General features: G+C 45.2%; 1 protein-coding gene across 2 annotated transcripts; it reads left to right on the top strand.

The window, feature by feature from the left end:
• Nucleotides 1-745: 745 nt before the first annotated feature.
• LOC118401824 (endophilin-A2-like) lies at nucleotides 746-15663 on the top strand. 2 transcript variants are annotated; one of them, XM_035799437.2, is made up of 9 exons: nucleotides 746-1129; nucleotides 10171-10239; nucleotides 10365-10581; nucleotides 10783-10916; nucleotides 11031-11189; nucleotides 13873-13976; nucleotides 14102-14232; nucleotides 14353-14400; nucleotides 15423-15663. In XM_035799437.2, exons 1-9 carry the CDS (start codon nucleotides 1085-1087, stop codon nucleotides 15605-15607), a joined length of 1092 nt encoding a protein of 363 aa, XP_035655330.1. In that variant the 5' UTR covers nucleotides 746-1084; the 3' UTR covers nucleotides 15608-15663. The 2 variants fall into 2 exon arrangements, with proteins under 2 accessions (XP_035655330.1, XP_035655331.1); XM_035799438.2 differs by lacking the exon at nucleotides 14353-14400 and having other exon boundaries at nucleotides 747-1129.
• Nucleotides 15664-16642: the final 979 nt, after the last annotated feature.

Raw genomic sequence — 16642 nt, 5'->3', positions numbered from 1 at the left:
TGAGTGTCTATAGGCAAGCAGGCAGGCCTACAAAATCTGTTTCCAATCTATAACTTATTTTCCCCATTACGCCTCACTTAATCTGCTTGAAAAATAGCAGGAACTGCAAATCCAGTTTATATACACTGAACAATAATATAAATGCAACATGTAGAGTGTTGGTCACTTGTTTCATGAGCTGAAATAAAAAATAGCAGGAACTTTCTATACATACAAAAAGCTTCTTTCTCTCAACTTTTGTGCACACAATTGTTCATATCCCTGTTAGTGAGCATTTCTCATTGGCTAAGATAATACATCACCTGACAGGTGTTGCATATCAAGAAGCTGATTAAACAGCATAATAATTATTACACAGGTGCATCTTGTGCTGGGGACAATAAAAGGCCCCTTTAAAATGTGCAGTTTTGTAGCACAACACAATGTCACAAGTTTTGAGGGAGCGTGCAGTTGGCATGCTGACTGCAAGAATGTCCATCAGAGCTGTTGCCAGTGAATTGAATGTTAATTTCTGTACAATAAACTGCTTCCAACATCGTTTTAGAGAATTTGGCAGTACCTTCAGCTTCACAACCACAGACCACTTGTAACCACGCCAGTTCATGGGGGTGCTGAGGAGTATTTTTTTTGTCTATAATAAAGCCTTTTTGTGGGGAAAAACTCTATCTGATTGGCTGGGCCTGGCTCCCCAGTGGGTGGGCCTATGCCCTCCCAGGCCAATTTATGGTTGCACCCCTGCCCAGCCATGTGAATTCGATAGATTAGGGCCTTATGAATTTATCTCAATTGACTGATTTCCTTATATGAACTGTAACTCGGTAAAATCTTTTAAATTGTTGCATTTATATTTTTGTTCAGTATAGCAGAAGCTACTATGCCTTGCAGGAAGTAGACTGGTTGCCAGGCAAGTTCCACTCGCAAAGGAAAACTAGCTTGAAGGAGAGTATGATCCACTGTTGAGGACTAAACTCCACGGCGAAGGAAGTTTAGTCCGCTGCGGAGAAAACGACGCAGAAGAGAAACTTCAGCAATTATTTGAAAGCAACTTGCACGTAAAGAAATAAGCTTATATCCTGCATCAAAAATGTCAGTCGCAGGCTTCAAGAAACAATTTTACAAAGCAAGCCAGGTCAGTGAACAACTTTTTACTTCGGCAAACGTTGTTGTACGTTAGCTAGCTAAATTCCCTGGAAAGCTAGCGACGTTAGCATTACTTGTGCAATATAGCTAACTAATTAAATGTGCCTTTTGACAAGGAAATATCTGACCCAAATGTTTTATTTATTAGCTAAATTATTTAACTTTTACATTTGTCTAATGGCTAACTTCAGTGACCTGAAAAGTCCTCGTAAAGTTAAATCTGCATAGCTCTAGTGAGTTGGCTATGCTAGTAGCTGTCAGTTCAGCACTTAATTAAAACGTTACTTTGTCGTGTCGTAATGAGATTGACACATTGTTTCAATTTACTATAAAAAGTGTTTGAAAACAGCACCACCGGTGTGTCATAGCAATTTTTTCTATGCAAACATAAACAAACTAACGTGAGTGGGTTTCGTATCAGAACGTTTACATGATTCACTTTAAATACTTTCCCCCCTCTTTCTGAGTTTAGCAAAACATTTTCTTCCTTGGAGGAACGGATGAATCGGTGTAGATTAGAGGGGAATCAATCTAGCTGTATGTGATTAATCTAGCTGTATGTGTACCCTTTTCATTTGAGCTCAGGATGATCTCATTTCATGGACATTGTATTACGATAACACATAGTACCAGTCAAAAGTTTGGACAACTACTCTTTCCAGGTTTAAAAAAAAAATAATATTTTAACATTGTAGAATAACAGTGAAGACATCAACTATGAAAAAACACACATGGAATCATGTAGTAACCAGAAAAGTATTACACAAATCAAAATATAGTTCTGATTCTTCAAATTAGCCACCCTTTGCCTTGATGACAGCTTTGCACACTCTTGGCATTCTCTCAACCAGCTTCATGAGATGTCAATTAACAGGTGTGCCTTGTTAAATTCATTTGTGGAATTTCTTTCCTCCTTAATGTGTTTGAGCTAATCAGTTGTGTTGTGACAAGGTAGGGGTGGTATACAGATGATAGCCCTATTTGGTAAAAGAGTCCATATTATGGTAAGAACAGGTCAAATAAGCAAAGAGAAATGACAGTCCATCATTACTTTAAGACTTGAAAGTAAGTCAATCTGGAAAATTAAGAACTTTGGAAGTTTCTTCAAGTGCAGTTGCAAAAACCATCAAGCACTATAATGAAACTGTCTCTCATGAGGACCGCCACAGGAAAGGAAGACCCAGAGTTACAGCTGCTGCAGAGGATAAGTTCATCAGTTACCAGCCTCAGAAATTGCAGCCCAAATAAATGCTTCACGGAGTTTAAGTAACAGACACATCTCAATTATTGACTGCATTAATTAGGCCTTCATGGTCGAATTGCTGCAAAGAAACCACTACTAAAGGACACCAATAAGAGACTTTCTTGGGCCAAGAAACACGAGCAATGGACATTAGACCGGTGGAAATCTCTCTCTTGGTCTGAGTCCAAATTGAGATTTTTGGTTCCAACCGCTGTGTCTTTGTGAGACGCAGAGTAGGTGAATAGATTATCTCCGCATGTCTAGTTCCCAACTTGAAGCATGGAGGAGGAGGTGTGGGGGTGCTTTGCTGGAGATGCTCTCAGGTATTTATTTAGAATTCAAGGTACACTTAACCAGCATGGCTACCACAGCATTCTGCAGTGATGCACCATCCCATCTGATTTGTGCTTAGTCCCACTATAATTTTGTTTTTCAACAGTACAATGACCCAATACGCCTCCAGTCTGTGTAAGTGCTATTTGACCAAGAAGGATAGGGATTGGGTGCTGCATCAGATGACCTGGCTTCCTCAATCCCCTGACCTCAACCCAATTGAGATGGTTTGGGATGAGTTGGACCACAGAGTGAAGGAAAAGCAGCCAACAAGTGCTCAACATATGTGGGAACTCTTTCAAGACTGTTGGAAAAGCATTCCAGGTGAAGCTGGTTGAGAGAATGCCAAGAGTGTGCAAAGCTGTCAAAGCAAAGGGTGGCTACTTTGAAGAATCATATATATCACTTTTGGTTAATACATGATTCGATATGTTTTGATGTCTTCACTATTCTACTTTGTAGAAATTAGTTAAAAAAATAGTAACTATTAAATGAGTAGGTGTGTCAACTTTGGACAGGTACTGTATATAAGTATCTGTAGTTTGACCTATCTGTACCGCCTTCATTGTCATATCAATGTCATGAATAACAACATAGAATGCACCTCTGAAGTTACTCTCACTTGTCTGTTTATTAGGAGGGATGCAGGGAAGGTTTGGTGTTTCTGGGAGGGAGATGGACATTCCATTCCCTCCAGTGCCACCACACTGGTCTCTTCCTTTCCCCCTCTACCATTCCCTTCACCTGTCCATCTTCATGAGAAGTGATATGTGTTTGGAGTGATTGTGCCAATTTGCAGATGAGTCCATGATTGATGGTTCCATAGCTAGGCCTACCAGCCATGGCAGGTGTATTCCTCACTCACACACTGATTAGCACCTACTCGCCGGATACAAACATGCTTATTACCTTTATGTGGAATGTATCACCTGTTTCGGAAGTACTTAAACAGGTGTAAAAGAAACACATGAAACTAGATTACTTACATACTGGTCTTGGGGGGAAAAACTGTTGGGAGGTTCTCTTCTGCAATGTTCAACCAATCCAGTAAATGTGGAGGAGGAGTTAAGATAAGTGTCGCCATGTTAACGTCCAAATGCGGATGTTGCGTCACAGGCTCAATTTTTTTCATTTCCCCTTGAAAACCGGAGGCTGGGAAGTACTAGTGGTGTAACACAAATAAAAGGGTTGTTATTGCATTGGATGGATCTGAGATACATTATAGCATTTGCAGATACTACTACAATCTGCATTTGGCCACAAGTGAAGTAGTTACAGAACAGGTTGTAAGTAGTCCTAAGGAAGTCATCTGACAGCTTTGAGAGGCCAATTTGAACCATTTCTATTTGATCTTTAGTAGTAAATACTCTCGAGGCCTCCATAATTAGTGATGTAACACAATTTGTGTGTGAACTGGAATGGCCTGACTGTCCCACTCACCTCACTACTATAAAATAGTCTGACTGGTTTTTGGGTAAATGAGCACAAAGGCACCTAGTAGGCAAGGCCTAGTCACTCTCAAACCCCTGTCATTAAATATCTCTGGGAGAAATCAGGGCGTGGGTGTCTGAGTGTACTGACCCTTATTATGAGGCCATCTGTTATGTTATAGGGGCCTGTTTTGGAAATAGGTCAGTCTATTGGTGTGTTGCTCACACAGCTGTGAGTGATTGTTGGGTGAGTTGTTCTCCTGGCTCTGGTGTGCTTTGGAATCCTGGCAATGTTGCAGTAGTGCCCAAACCGGATTCCTGGGTTGTTATTAAGCCAGGAGAACGGACTCTGTCAACAGCCTGCCGGTGAACACACACTCACTTCCTCACATGGGATTATCTAATGGGATGTTCCACTAATTTGGGGCCTTTTTTGAGAAGTGTTAAAAAAAGAGCACATGTTCATCTTCATAAACACATTTTCCCATCTCGAGGGTAAAAAAATAAATAAAAATAGGGATGCCCGATATATCGGTGAACATATCGGAATCGGACGGTATTAGCTTAAAAATGCCTAAATCGGTATCTGCCCGATGTATCGTTTAACGCCGATTCGCAAAATCGATGTCAAAGCTGACATGCATACCTGTAGGTACATGACGCAATGTAAAATTTTGCACTACACTTGCAACACAGTATTCCTAACCTAGCCCACAATGTCTGCTGTGTGGATCAAGCAGTCATTTTGAAAAAGTAAGAACATTTCAGCGAGACAACTCAAAAGGCGAAAATCCATTAACTGCAGCATAATGGAATTCATTGCCCTTGACAATCAACCATTCTCTGTCGTGGGTGACGTTGGCTTTCGCGACTGATCGAGCACCGGTACACACTAACGTTACCAAGTGCGCTATTTTTCAGATGTTGCCCTACTAGACTTACACAGTAATAGCGTCACTGCTATTAGCTTCACGACATTCTATGGAACGTTGTTTAGGTCGTGTCAAAGATGCATGTCAAATAACACTATCTGACGCATTAAATAACAGAGTAGAACCATCTGAACTGATTTTACTCTGATTTGGCTTTTTTTTTATATTCATTTTTTTTTAATCATAAGGAATAGTTGTAACATATTGAAACAAGTTCAGTTGACGTAACAGGGTTGACCTTAAAATGAGGGACAGATGTCAAGTTAATCACATTTTGATGGACCGCTGAGGGGATACGGCCACATTTTGATGAACCGCTGAGGGGATACGGCCACATTTTGATGAACCGCTGAGGGGATACAGCCACATTTTGATGAACCGCTGAGGGGATACGGCCACATTTTGATGAACCGCTGAGGGGATACGGCCACATTTTGATGGACCGCTGAGGGGATACGGCCACATTTTGATGGACCGCTGAGGGGATACGGCCACATTTTGATGAACCGCTGAGGGGATACGGCCACATTTTGATGAACCGCTGAGGGGATACGGCCACATTTTGATGGACCGCTGAGGGGATACGGCCACATTTTGATGAACCGCTGAGGGGATACGGCCACATTTTGATGAACCGCTGAGGGGATACGGCCACATTTTGATGGACCGCTGAGGGGATACGGCCACATTTTGATGAACCGCTGAGGGGATACGGCCACATTTTGATGAACCGCTGAGGGGATACGGCCACATTTTGATGAACCGCTGAGGGGATACGGCCACATTTTGATGAACCGCTGAGGGGATGCGGCCACATTTTGATGAACCGCTGAGGGGATACGGCCACATTTTGATGAACCGCTGAGGGGATACAGCCACATTTTGATGAACCGCTGAGGGGATACGGCCACATTTTGATGAACCGCTGAGGGGATACGGCCACATTTTGATGAACCGCTGAGGGGATACGGCCACATTTTGATGAACCGCTGAGGGGATACGGCCACATTTTGATGAACCGCTGAGGGGATACGGCCACATTTTGATGAACCGCTGAGGGGATACGGCCACATTTTGATGAACCGCTGAGGGGATACGGCCACATTTTAATAAACGGAAAGGAAAAACTGTGAAGCCGCTGAACTGAGTCGTATGAACACACACACCAGAGAGACATGTTGATTACATGAAAACAAATACCACAAATATATTCCTACTCCCAGGCAGACCCACCTCCTAGTTATGTCATGTAGCATAATGAGGACGACAGCTGTCAGTAGCTGGTCCTCAATCATTTACCTCTTTATAGAATATCTCCTGTACCCAAAATATAAACAGTACCAGCACCCAAAATGAGTACCGGAACTTATTTGAGTCCAAGTCGAGCACTGACAAGAAGTAATCAGGTAGGCATATTTTATGTTCCCACAAGATCAGAGCATGACATTTCTCCCTTTCATGTGTGTGGTTATTGAAAGGGAGAGCGCTGGAAAGATTTTTAAAATACATTGAGGAACTATTTATCTTTTTCAATGGAAGTAAAAACAGACCTCTGTTTCCTGTTTTGAGGTGAAAACATTATTTTGAGACGCTCCACATGTCATTAGTGGTGGTGCGTTAAGCCAATCAAATACTATCAGATCCCCAAATGGGCACATTTATATGCCTACATTGGAGAGCAGACCAGGTAGCCTATAAGCTTAATCAACATTGACAGGAGCGCTCCAAACAAAAGACAATGACTAAATTGAATTGACAAAACTCCTAAATGGTATGAAATAAACTAAAACTTGTTTCTCACAAGTGTTGCATTTGGTTGTGCGCTATGCACAATGAGAACGGTAAAAGGAATAATAATATATTGAATGCATTAACAGAAAATACCTTAACCAAACAAACATTGTAGATTACAAATTATAAAAATTAACGGTAAATGTACTACTGGTGATGTATGTAATGGGGAGTTGATCTACACTAACAATCAAACGCAAACAATTCACACAATGAAGTTATGAAACAATGAATGTGCACCAATTGGCGGGAGAAGGCATTCTGGAGAGAGAAGTGCATTGTGAATCTGGGCGCTGCATGGTCAATCCGACATCTGCATTGGCCATGCAGCATTTATGGTGATACGGCCTCTGCAGAAGTCAGGGCATTCATACTTATTGCGCTCCACGGAGCAGCGCAGAGCTGTTGTGAAGGAAGTTTTCATGGAAATGTATTTGTTTATACAGGATGATTTGGCCTCTGCATGCCTCCAGAGGCTCCACAATATGGATCCACTGGCCACATTTTCACATCAAGAATAAATTGGCTTTTAGTCTAGGCCTCCAATGGATTAGTTCACTGAGGTGTGTGTGTGTGTGTGTGTGTGTGTGTGTGTGTGTGTGTGTGTGTGTGTGTGTGTGTGTGTGTGTGTGTGTGTGTGTATCTCTCACACACTACCGTTCAAAAGTTTGGGGTCACTTAGAAATTTCCTTGTTTTTGAAATAATGTTTTTGTTTTTTTGTCCCTTGTCCCACTCCCTTCACAGAACAGTGCAAACTGGCTCTAACGAGAATGGAAAGAGGGGTGGGAGGCCCTGGTGCACAACTGAGCAAAGGGACAAACATTAGAAGACCAGCATCCCAGAGTCGCCTCTTCACTGTTTACATTGAGACTGGTGTTTTGCGGGGTACTGTTTAATGAAGCTGCCAGTTGACGACTTGTGAGGTGTCTGTTTCTTAAACTAGATACTGATGTACTTGTGCTCTTGCTCAGTTGTGCACCGGGGCCTCCCACTCTTTATATTCTGGTTAGAGCCAGTTTGCACTGTTCAGTGAGGGAGTAGTACACAGCGTTGTACGAGATCTTCAGTTTCTTAGCAATTTCTCGCATGGAATAGCCTTAATTTCTCCGAAAAAAGAGTAGACTGACGAGTTTCAGTAGACATTTCTGTGTTTCTGGCCATTTTGAGCCTGTAATCGAACCCACAAATGCTGATGCTCCAGAAACTCAACTAGTCTGAAGAAGGCCAGTTTTATCGCTTTTTAAACAGCACAACAGTTTTCAGCTGTACTAACAATTGCAAAAGGGTTTTCTAATGATCAATTAGCCATTTTAAAGTAATAAACTTGAGTTAGCTAACACAACGTTCCCTTGGAACACAGGAGTGACGGTTGCTGATAATGGGACTCTGTACGCCAATGTAGATATTCCATTAAAAATCTGCCGTTTCCAGCTACAATCGTCATTTACAACGTTAACAATGTCTACACTGTATTTCTGATCAATTTGATGTTATTTTAATGGTAAAAAATTTGATTTCTTTCAAAAACTGACATTTCTAGGTGATTTTAATTATTAACTATTAATTATTCATTTTAAATATTAACGCTGTAAAAAAAAGAAACGTCCACACAGTCAACTGGGTTTATTTTCAGCAAACGTAACGTGCACATATTTGTATGAACATAACAAGATTAAACAACCGAGACATAAACTGAACAAGTTCTAACAGTGACTAACAGAAATGGAATAATGTGTCCCTGAACAAAGGGGGGGGTTCAAAAGTAACAGTATCTGGTGTGGCCATCGGCTGCATTAAGTACTGCAGTGCATCTCCTCATGGACTGCACCAGATTTGCCAGTTCTTGCTGTGAGATGTTACCCCACTTCCACCAAGGCACCTGCAAGTTCCTGGACATTTCTAAGTGGAATGGCCCTAACCCTCATCCTCCAATCCAACATGTCCCAGAAGAGCTCAATGGGATTGAGATCCGGTCTCTTCGCTGGCCATGGCATAACACTAACATTCCTGTATTGCAGAAAATCATGCACAGAACGAGCAGTATGGCTGGTGGCATTGTCATGCTGGAGGGTCATGTCAGGATGAGCCTGCAGGAAGGGTACCACATGAGGGAGGAAGATGTCTTTCCTGTAACGCACAACCTTGAGATTGCCTGCAATGACAACAAGTTCAGTCCGATGATACTGTGACACACCGCCCCAGACCATGACGGACCCTCCACCTCCAAATCGATCCTGCTCCAGAGTACAGGCCTCGGTGTAACGCTCATTCCTTCTACGATAAACGCGAATCCGATCATCACCCCTGGTGAGACAAAACCGCGACTCGTCAGTGAAGAGCATTTTTGCCAGTCCTGTCTGGTCCAGCGACGGTGGGTTTGTGCCCATAGGCGACGTTGTTGCCGGTGAAGTCTGATGAGGACCTACCTTTACAACATGCCTACAAGCCCTCAGTTCAGCCTCTCTCAGCCAATTGCAGACAGTCTGAGCACTGATGGAGGGATTGTGCGTTCCAGGTGTATCTCGGGCAGTTGTTGTTGCTATCCTGTACCTGTCCCGCAGGTTTGGAGTTCAGATGTACCGATCCTGTGCAGGTGTTGTTACACGTGGTCTGCCAATGCGAGGACGATCAGCTGTCCGTCCTGTCTCCCTGTAGTGCGCTCTTATGAGTCTCACAGTACGAACATTGCAATTTTTTGCCCTGGCCACATCTGCAGTCCTCATGCCTCCTTGCAGCATGCCTAAGGCACTTTCACGGGGATGAGCAGGGACCCTGGGCTTCTCTCTTTTGGTGTTTTTCAGAGTCAGTAGAAATTCATCTTTAGTGTCCTAAGTTTTTATAACTGTGACCTTAATTGCCTACTGTCTGTAACCTGTTAGTGTCTTAACGATTGTTCCACAGGTGCATGTTCATTAACTGTTTGTGGTTCATTGAACAAGCATGGGAAAACGGTGTTTAAACTCTTTACAATGAAGATCTGTGAAGTTATTTGTATGAGGTATCTTTGAAAGACAGGGTCCTGAAAAGGGGATGGTTATTTATTTTTTGCTGAGTTTATTCTACTGCACGACTACAAAAAAAATCTTTGTCGACCAAAAGCCTATCGACCGAACAATCGACCTGCCGACTAATTGGGGTCAGCCCTAACAAAATCGCAATAAAATAAAATCGTTCTCCATCACGAGGTCCATGCATCATTTCACTTCTATATGCTACTGTTCTGTTTGAATTAGGAAATGGCTTTGTTGTCCTGTGCAGAATGCATGTAAAGGACTTGAACTTATTATTCTCCTTTTGTAGATGGTCAGTGAGAAGGTCGGAGGTGCAGAGGGAACCAAGCTGGATGAAGACTTCAAAGATCTGGAGAAGGTAAGTGATCTCTCCCCAACACAAAAAAACACACTCCTATTAACTTAAGATTGGATTTTCCTATCGATCCATTTTGTCAGAGTAGATTGTACATTCGCTGTCTCTGCTTCTTCCCTTCCCCACAGAGGGCAGATGTGACCAGTAAAGCAGTGGTGGATGTCATCTCTAAAACATCGGAGTACCTGCAGCCCAACCCAGCGTCCAGGGCCAAGCTGACCATGCTGAACACGGTGTCTAAGATGCGGGGCCAGGTGAAGAGCCCTGGCTATCCCCAGGCTGAGGGGCTGCTGGGGGAGAGCATGGCCAAGTTCGGACGAGAGATGGGAGAGGACACCAACTTTGGTAAGAAAGAGAGTGATTTCATAAACTACCATAAGCTTTATTTTACCTTTGTGCCCTAGCCTTTGTCTCTCAGAATACTGAATTCCAGGTGCGTTTGTGTGTGAAGTAGGGACCACGTACTCGACAGAAGAACCTTGTCCTTTATTGTGGCAGGTGAGGGGATTGTGTGCTCACTCTCATGTAACTGTCTTTGTCCTGAAGGTGGCGCCCTGGTGGATGTGGGCGAGTCCATGAAGAGGCTTGCTGAGGTCAAAGATTCCCTGGACATCGATGTCAAACAGAACTTTATCGATCCACTGCAGGCCGTTGTCGACAAGGACATCAAAGACATCCAGGTAGAGACCTAGAATGAGATGAATCAGGGATTCTCAACTCTCCCTCAACGTTACACATTTTATTTTCTAACCCTTCACTATCAACTAATGGAGGACTCTCTCCTCCCTCCTCAGCACCATCTGAAGAAGTTGGAAGGCAGGCGTCTGGATTACGATTATAAGAAGAAACGCCAGGGGAAGATCCCAGACGAGGAGCTGAGATCAGCCCTGGAGAAGTTCCACGAGTCCAAAGAGATGGCAGAGAGCTCCATGCACAACCTGCTGGAGACTGATGTGAGACTTATCTCAGGGGTCAAGGGTTAGAGTTGAGGGATCTGGGGAATGGGGAATAATGCCAGCAACAATCAATCTCATTTTATTCGTATGGTGCTTCTTGCAAATTAGTTAGTGGCAAATTGCTTACTTTCACAGCAACAAATGGGCTTAAACTCATCGAACGCAAGTAGAAACAACAGAAGCAAGGAATATATGTTTAGTTAAGAAGAAAGAGGCTATTTTCCATTGGTTGGCTGGGTAGAAGTTCAGAATTCAGGCTTCATACTCCCAAACCATAATACCCAGTAGGGGCTTCAACGTCTGGCATTGACATTGGTATTAGCAGTATCACTGGCGCTAGCATTGGCAACAATGTTAGCATTAGCGTTGATGAGTATTTCAGGACCAATATGCACTCAGCTTGCCACGACTCCATAGCTAGTGAGTGGAACAGTTATGTAATCTCACAGCAATGCGTATTAGGTGACCATTCTAGTTTTCCACTTTGACTCTGCAACCTAAGAACGTGCCAAACCTGTCTTAGATGACCTTTTATTTCATCAGATGAGGAGACTGAGTACAACATGTGTCAGTACCATGTAAGTGGCGTGTTAATCTGAAACAAAGTAGTTTCGAGAGTCGGAAAATTGACCTCGGGGTGGTGAGGGGGGAGGAGAAAAAAAATGTAAATAGTAATGGCGTTTCTAGTCCAGCCTCCCTGGTAATGGCGTTTCTAGTCCAGCCTCCCTGGTAATGGCGTTTCCAGTCCAGTCCCCCTGGTAATGGCGTTTCTAGTCCAGCCTCCCTGGTAATGGCGTTTCCAGTCCAGTCCCCCTGGTAATGGCGTTTCTAGTCCAGCCTCCCTGGAAATGGCGTTTCTAGTCCAGCCCCCCTGGTAATGGCGTTTCTAGTCCAGCCTCCCTGGTAATGGCGTTTCCAGTCCAGTCCCCTGGAAATGGCGTTTCTAGTCCAGCCCCCCTGGTAATGGCGTTTCTAGTCCAGCCCCCCTGGTAATGGCGTTTCTAGTCCAGTCCCCCTGGTAATGGCGTTTCTAGTCCAGTCCCCCTGGTAATGGCGTTTCTATTCCAGCCTCCCTGGTAATGGCGTTTCCAGTCCAGTCCCCCTGGAAAGTCCAGTCCAGTCCCCCTGGTAATGGCGTTTCCAGTCCAGTCCCCCTGGTAATGGCGTTTCCAGTCCAGTCCCCTGGTAATGGCCAGTCCAGTCCCCCTGGTAATGGCGTTTCCAGTCCAGTCCCCCTGGTAATGGCGTTTCCAGTCCAGTCCCCCTGGTAATGGCGTTTCCAGTCCAGTCCCCTGGTAATGGCGTTTCCAGTCCAGTCCCCCTGGTAATGGCGTTTCCAGTCCAGTCCCCCTGGTAATGGCGTTTCCAGTCCAGTCCCCCTGGTAATGGCGTTTCTAGTCCAGTCCCCCGGTAATGGCGTTTCTAGTCCAGCCCCCTGGTAAAGTCCAGTCCCCCGGTAATGGCGTTTCTAGTCCAGCCCCCTGGTAATGGCGTTTCTAGTCCAGTCCCCCTGGTAATGGCGTTTCTAGTCCAGTCCCCTGGTAATGGCGTTTCTAGTCCAGTCCCCCGGTAATGGCGTTTCTAGTCCAGTCCCCCTGGTAATGGCGTTTCTAGTCCAGTCCCCCTGGTAATGGCGTTTCTAGTCCAGTCCCCCTGGTAATGGCGTTTCTAGTCCAGTCCCCCTGGTAATGGCGTTTCTAGTCCAGTCCCCCTGGTAATGGCGTTTCTAGTCCAGTCCCCCTGGTAATGGCGTTTCTAGTCCAGTCCCCCTGGTAATGGCGTTTCTAGTCCAGTCCCCCGGTAATGGCGTTTCTAGTCCAGCCCCCCGGTAATGGCGTTTCCAGTCCAGTCCCCCTGGTAATGGCGTTTCTAGTCCAGTCCCCCTGGTAATGGCGTTTCTAGTCCAGTCCCCCTGGTAATGGCGTTTCTAGTCCAGCCTCCCTGGTAATGGCGTTTCTAGTCCAGTCCCCTGGTAATGGCGTTTCTAGTCCAGCCCCCTGGTAATGGCGTTTCCAGTCCAGTCCCCTGGTAATGGCGTTTCTAGTCCAGTCCCCTGGTAATGGCGTTTCCAGTCCAGTCCCCCTGGTAATGGCGTTTCTAGTCCAGTCCAGTCCAGTCCCCCTGGTAATGGCGTTTCTAGTCCAGTCCCCCTGGTAATGGCGTTTCCAGTCCAGTCCCCTGGTAATGGCGTTTCTAGTCCAGTCCCCCTGGTAATGGCGTTTCTAGTCCAGTCCCCCTGGTAATGGCGTTTCTAGTCCAGTCCCCCTGGTAATGGCGTTTCTAGTCCAGCCTCCCTGGTAATGGCGTTTCTAGTCCAGCCTCCCTGGTAATGGCGTTTCTAGTCCAGCCTCCCTGGTAATGGCGTTTCTAGTCCAGCCCCCCTGGTAATGGCGTTTCTAGTCCAGCCCCCCTGGTAATGGCGTTTCTAGTCCAGTCCCCCTGGTAATGGCGTTTCTAGTCCAGCCCCCCTGGTAATGGCGTTTCTAGTCCAGCCCCCCTGGTAATGGCGTTTCTAGTCCAGTCCCCCTGGTAATGGCGTTTCTAGTCCAGTCCCCCGGTAATGGCGTTTCTAGTCCAGCCCCCCGGTAATGGCGTTTCTAGTCCAGCCTCCCTGGTAATGGCGTTTCTAGTCCAGTCTCCTGTATTGATGAATCTGACTGGTTTCTGTGCTTGTCTCTAGGTAGAGCAGGTGAGTCAGATGGCTTCTCTGGTCGAGTCACAACTGCAGTATCACAAGCAGGCTGTGCAGATTCTGGAGGAGCTGACTGACAAACTCCGAGACAGGTAGGTAAGCTGTGTGTGTGTGTGGACTTCTACAATTCAGTTGAAGCTGTTTGTGTTGGTTGTCGTTGTGTGTATCTGTGTGTATTTACATGTGACTGATTCATCCCCTCTGCTGTGTGTATCAGGGTGAACGAGGCCCAGTCTCGCCCCAGGCGTGAGTACACTCCTAAACCCAAAACCTCCTTTGACTACGAAGAGCAGGAGCATTCAAATGGAGAGTACTCCCCCTCTGCCAACCCCCCTTCATACTCCTCAGGTAAGACTGGCCCGTAGCTGTGTGTGTGCCTCTGTGTTTTTGTATGTATCTATTGTAGTCTTGTCTCACCAGCCCAAAGCTGATCTTTCTCTATGTATAAACCCCCCCCCCTCCCCGTAGACGTCACGTCCTTCCACAGAACACGGTCCATGAAGAACAGTCAACACTGTGAGTGTGAGAGTCTGTGATTGAGGTTGAAAGAGTGGCAATTAACATGGTACTTAATCGACTCACTTCATTTCAGGAGAGTTTTACTAACATGGAATGGTGTGTATGAAGCTTTAACCCCTTACTGCAGCCAACTCACTTCACTTCATTGTTGCAGCAATTCTGACATTTTTTGGTATCCAATTGGTAGTTAGTTTTGTCCCATCGCTGCAACTCCCGTACGACTCAGGAGAGGTTGACGATCGAGATCCATGCGTCCTCCAAATCACGACCCTGCCAAGCAGCACTGTTTCTTGACTCAAGCCAGCCGCACCAATGTGTCGGAGGAAACACTGTACACCTGGCAACCGTGTCAACATGCAGGCGCCCGGCTCGCCACAGGAGTTGCTAAAGCGCGATAGGACAAGGACATCCCGGCCGGCCAAACCCTCCCCTAACCCGGACGACGCTCGGCCAATTGTGCTCCGCCGAATGGGTCTCCCGGTCGCAGCCGACTGCGATACAGCCTGGGATCAAACTTGGGTCTGTAGTGACGCTTCGAGCACTGCAATGCAGTACCTTTGCATGTCAGAATGCAAATATTTTTTTCAAATTACTTGCGAAAATACGCTGACGAGCGGAAAAGTTTGTTGACTTGTGGCTTGATTGAACCATATTATGCAGTAAATGTGCAGTAATTGGTTGATTTTTGCAAGCCCTCTTTTTGTACTGTGATGATGGGTCAGTTTTGTGTGAAAATATTGCTGTGGTTTGACTGTTTAATTGCGGAACTAGTGCAGTGATTGGTCAACAGAATCCTGGAGGGACTAAACTAACCCCGCACACTGGATCTGGTAACGGGTAACGTCTCCCTTCAACCCTGTGAGCGCAGCGGTTTGGACGTTTATGAAGTGTTCTGGTCCCTTTCCTGCCTCTCACTTTGAAAAGCAAAGCTGCTGAATCTGTTTCAAAAGAATGTCAAATTAAAGTTTATTTTCTCTCTTTCCCTCTTCAACACATTCCTCCCCTTTCTTTCTCCCCAGCCTCTGAGCCGTGTGCTAAGGCCCTTTATGACTTCGAGCCAGAGAACGAGGGTGAGCTGGGCTTCTGCGAGGGCGACATCATCATGCTGACCAACCGCATCGACGAGAACTGGTTGGAGGGCACTATCCGCGGCCAATCAGGATTCTTCCCCAACAACTATGTGGAAGTGGTGGTGCCCCTGTAACACTGACAGAACAAGAGGAGAGATGAGAGAGGGGGAAGGGAGAGATGAGGGAGGGGGAAGGGAGAGATGAGGGAGGGGGAAGGGAGAGTTGAGGGAGGGGGAAGGGAGAGTTGAGGGAGGGGGAAGGGGGGGGGGCTGAGGAGATGAGGGAGGGGGAAGGGAGAGATGATCACTGATCTAAATAAAGCAGAACAAGGAAATATCGGTGTAAGAAAATAAAATGAGAGGTCACCTTAGCTTGAGATTCACCTAAAGATGGATGGATAGAAAAAGTAGGAGGAAGATGTTGATGGAAAGGTTAGCACAAGGAATGTGTATATTTTATTTTCATTCTCTGTACCTCTCTTACCGGGACATATGGAGATGGGGTTACTAGAGGAGATGTTTGTCATTATGGGTGACCTGTACCCATGAACACTACCAGAGGTGTGCTTTAAGCACACCTAGAAAAAAACCTGCAACAAAATTGCCATGAAATTGTTACCTTTAATCACCTATTTACTTTATAGCTCCTTAATTCTAGGGAAAATGGTTAAATATGTTTTGTTCTTCCACAATTGGGAATCTTTGCATGAAAATCTGGTTAATTTTAATGCACACTCTTTTTCTTATATCAAAACACAAAATCCATACACCAGTTATTTTCCTCCCTGGCATGGAGAGTTAGATAGATCTTGGCTTTAGATGTCCTATGCTGCCCTCTGGTGGTCTAAGCCTGTTATACCTTCAGGAGTAGGATGTAGTTGCCCTGAGACTGATCTAAGTTCAGTTTAGTATGTTTAACTTATGGTTAAGGTTAGGATGTACGGACTGTAAGCGGATCCTAGAAATGTGCCCAGGGGCTAGTCCTGCATGGACCTCGGTGCTGATTTTTGTTTATTTTATGGTCCTTTTTCTAATTCATCCCATACCTGGTAAATGTGATTGTTCAGCTTTTCTCTGGGTCTGAACTTACGTGAAGAGTTGGCCTGTTTGCTTACCTATTTCTACTAAAGCCAACGTCGCCATTTCCTTGGCAAGGCAAATATGTATTTG

Source organism: Oncorhynchus keta, chromosome 23 (assembly GCF_023373465.1).
Source record: "Oncorhynchus keta strain PuntledgeMale-10-30-2019 chromosome 23, Oket_V2, whole genome shotgun sequence".
NCBI classification, from domain to species: domain Eukaryota; kingdom Metazoa; phylum Chordata; class Actinopteri; order Salmoniformes; family Salmonidae; genus Oncorhynchus; species Oncorhynchus keta.
The sequence above is the reverse complement of the archived record's forward strand: the minus strand, read 5'-3'. Positions and strand labels throughout refer to the sequence as shown.

Bases quoted from the DNA above. Each gene is read 5' to 3' on its own strand.
- LOC118401824 (XM_035799437.2), top strand. From the start codon at position 1,085: ATGTCAGTCGCAGGCTTCAAGAAACAATTTTACAAAGCAAGCCAG. The intron at 10,917-11,030 runs GTAGAGACCTAG...CTCCCTCCTCAG, and splicing joins AGGACATCAAAGACATCCAG to CACCATCTGAAGAAGTTGGA. The intron at 11,190-13,872 runs GTGAGACTTATC...GCTTGTCTCTAG, and splicing joins ACAACCTGCTGGAGACTGAT to GTAGAGCAGGTGAGTCAGAT.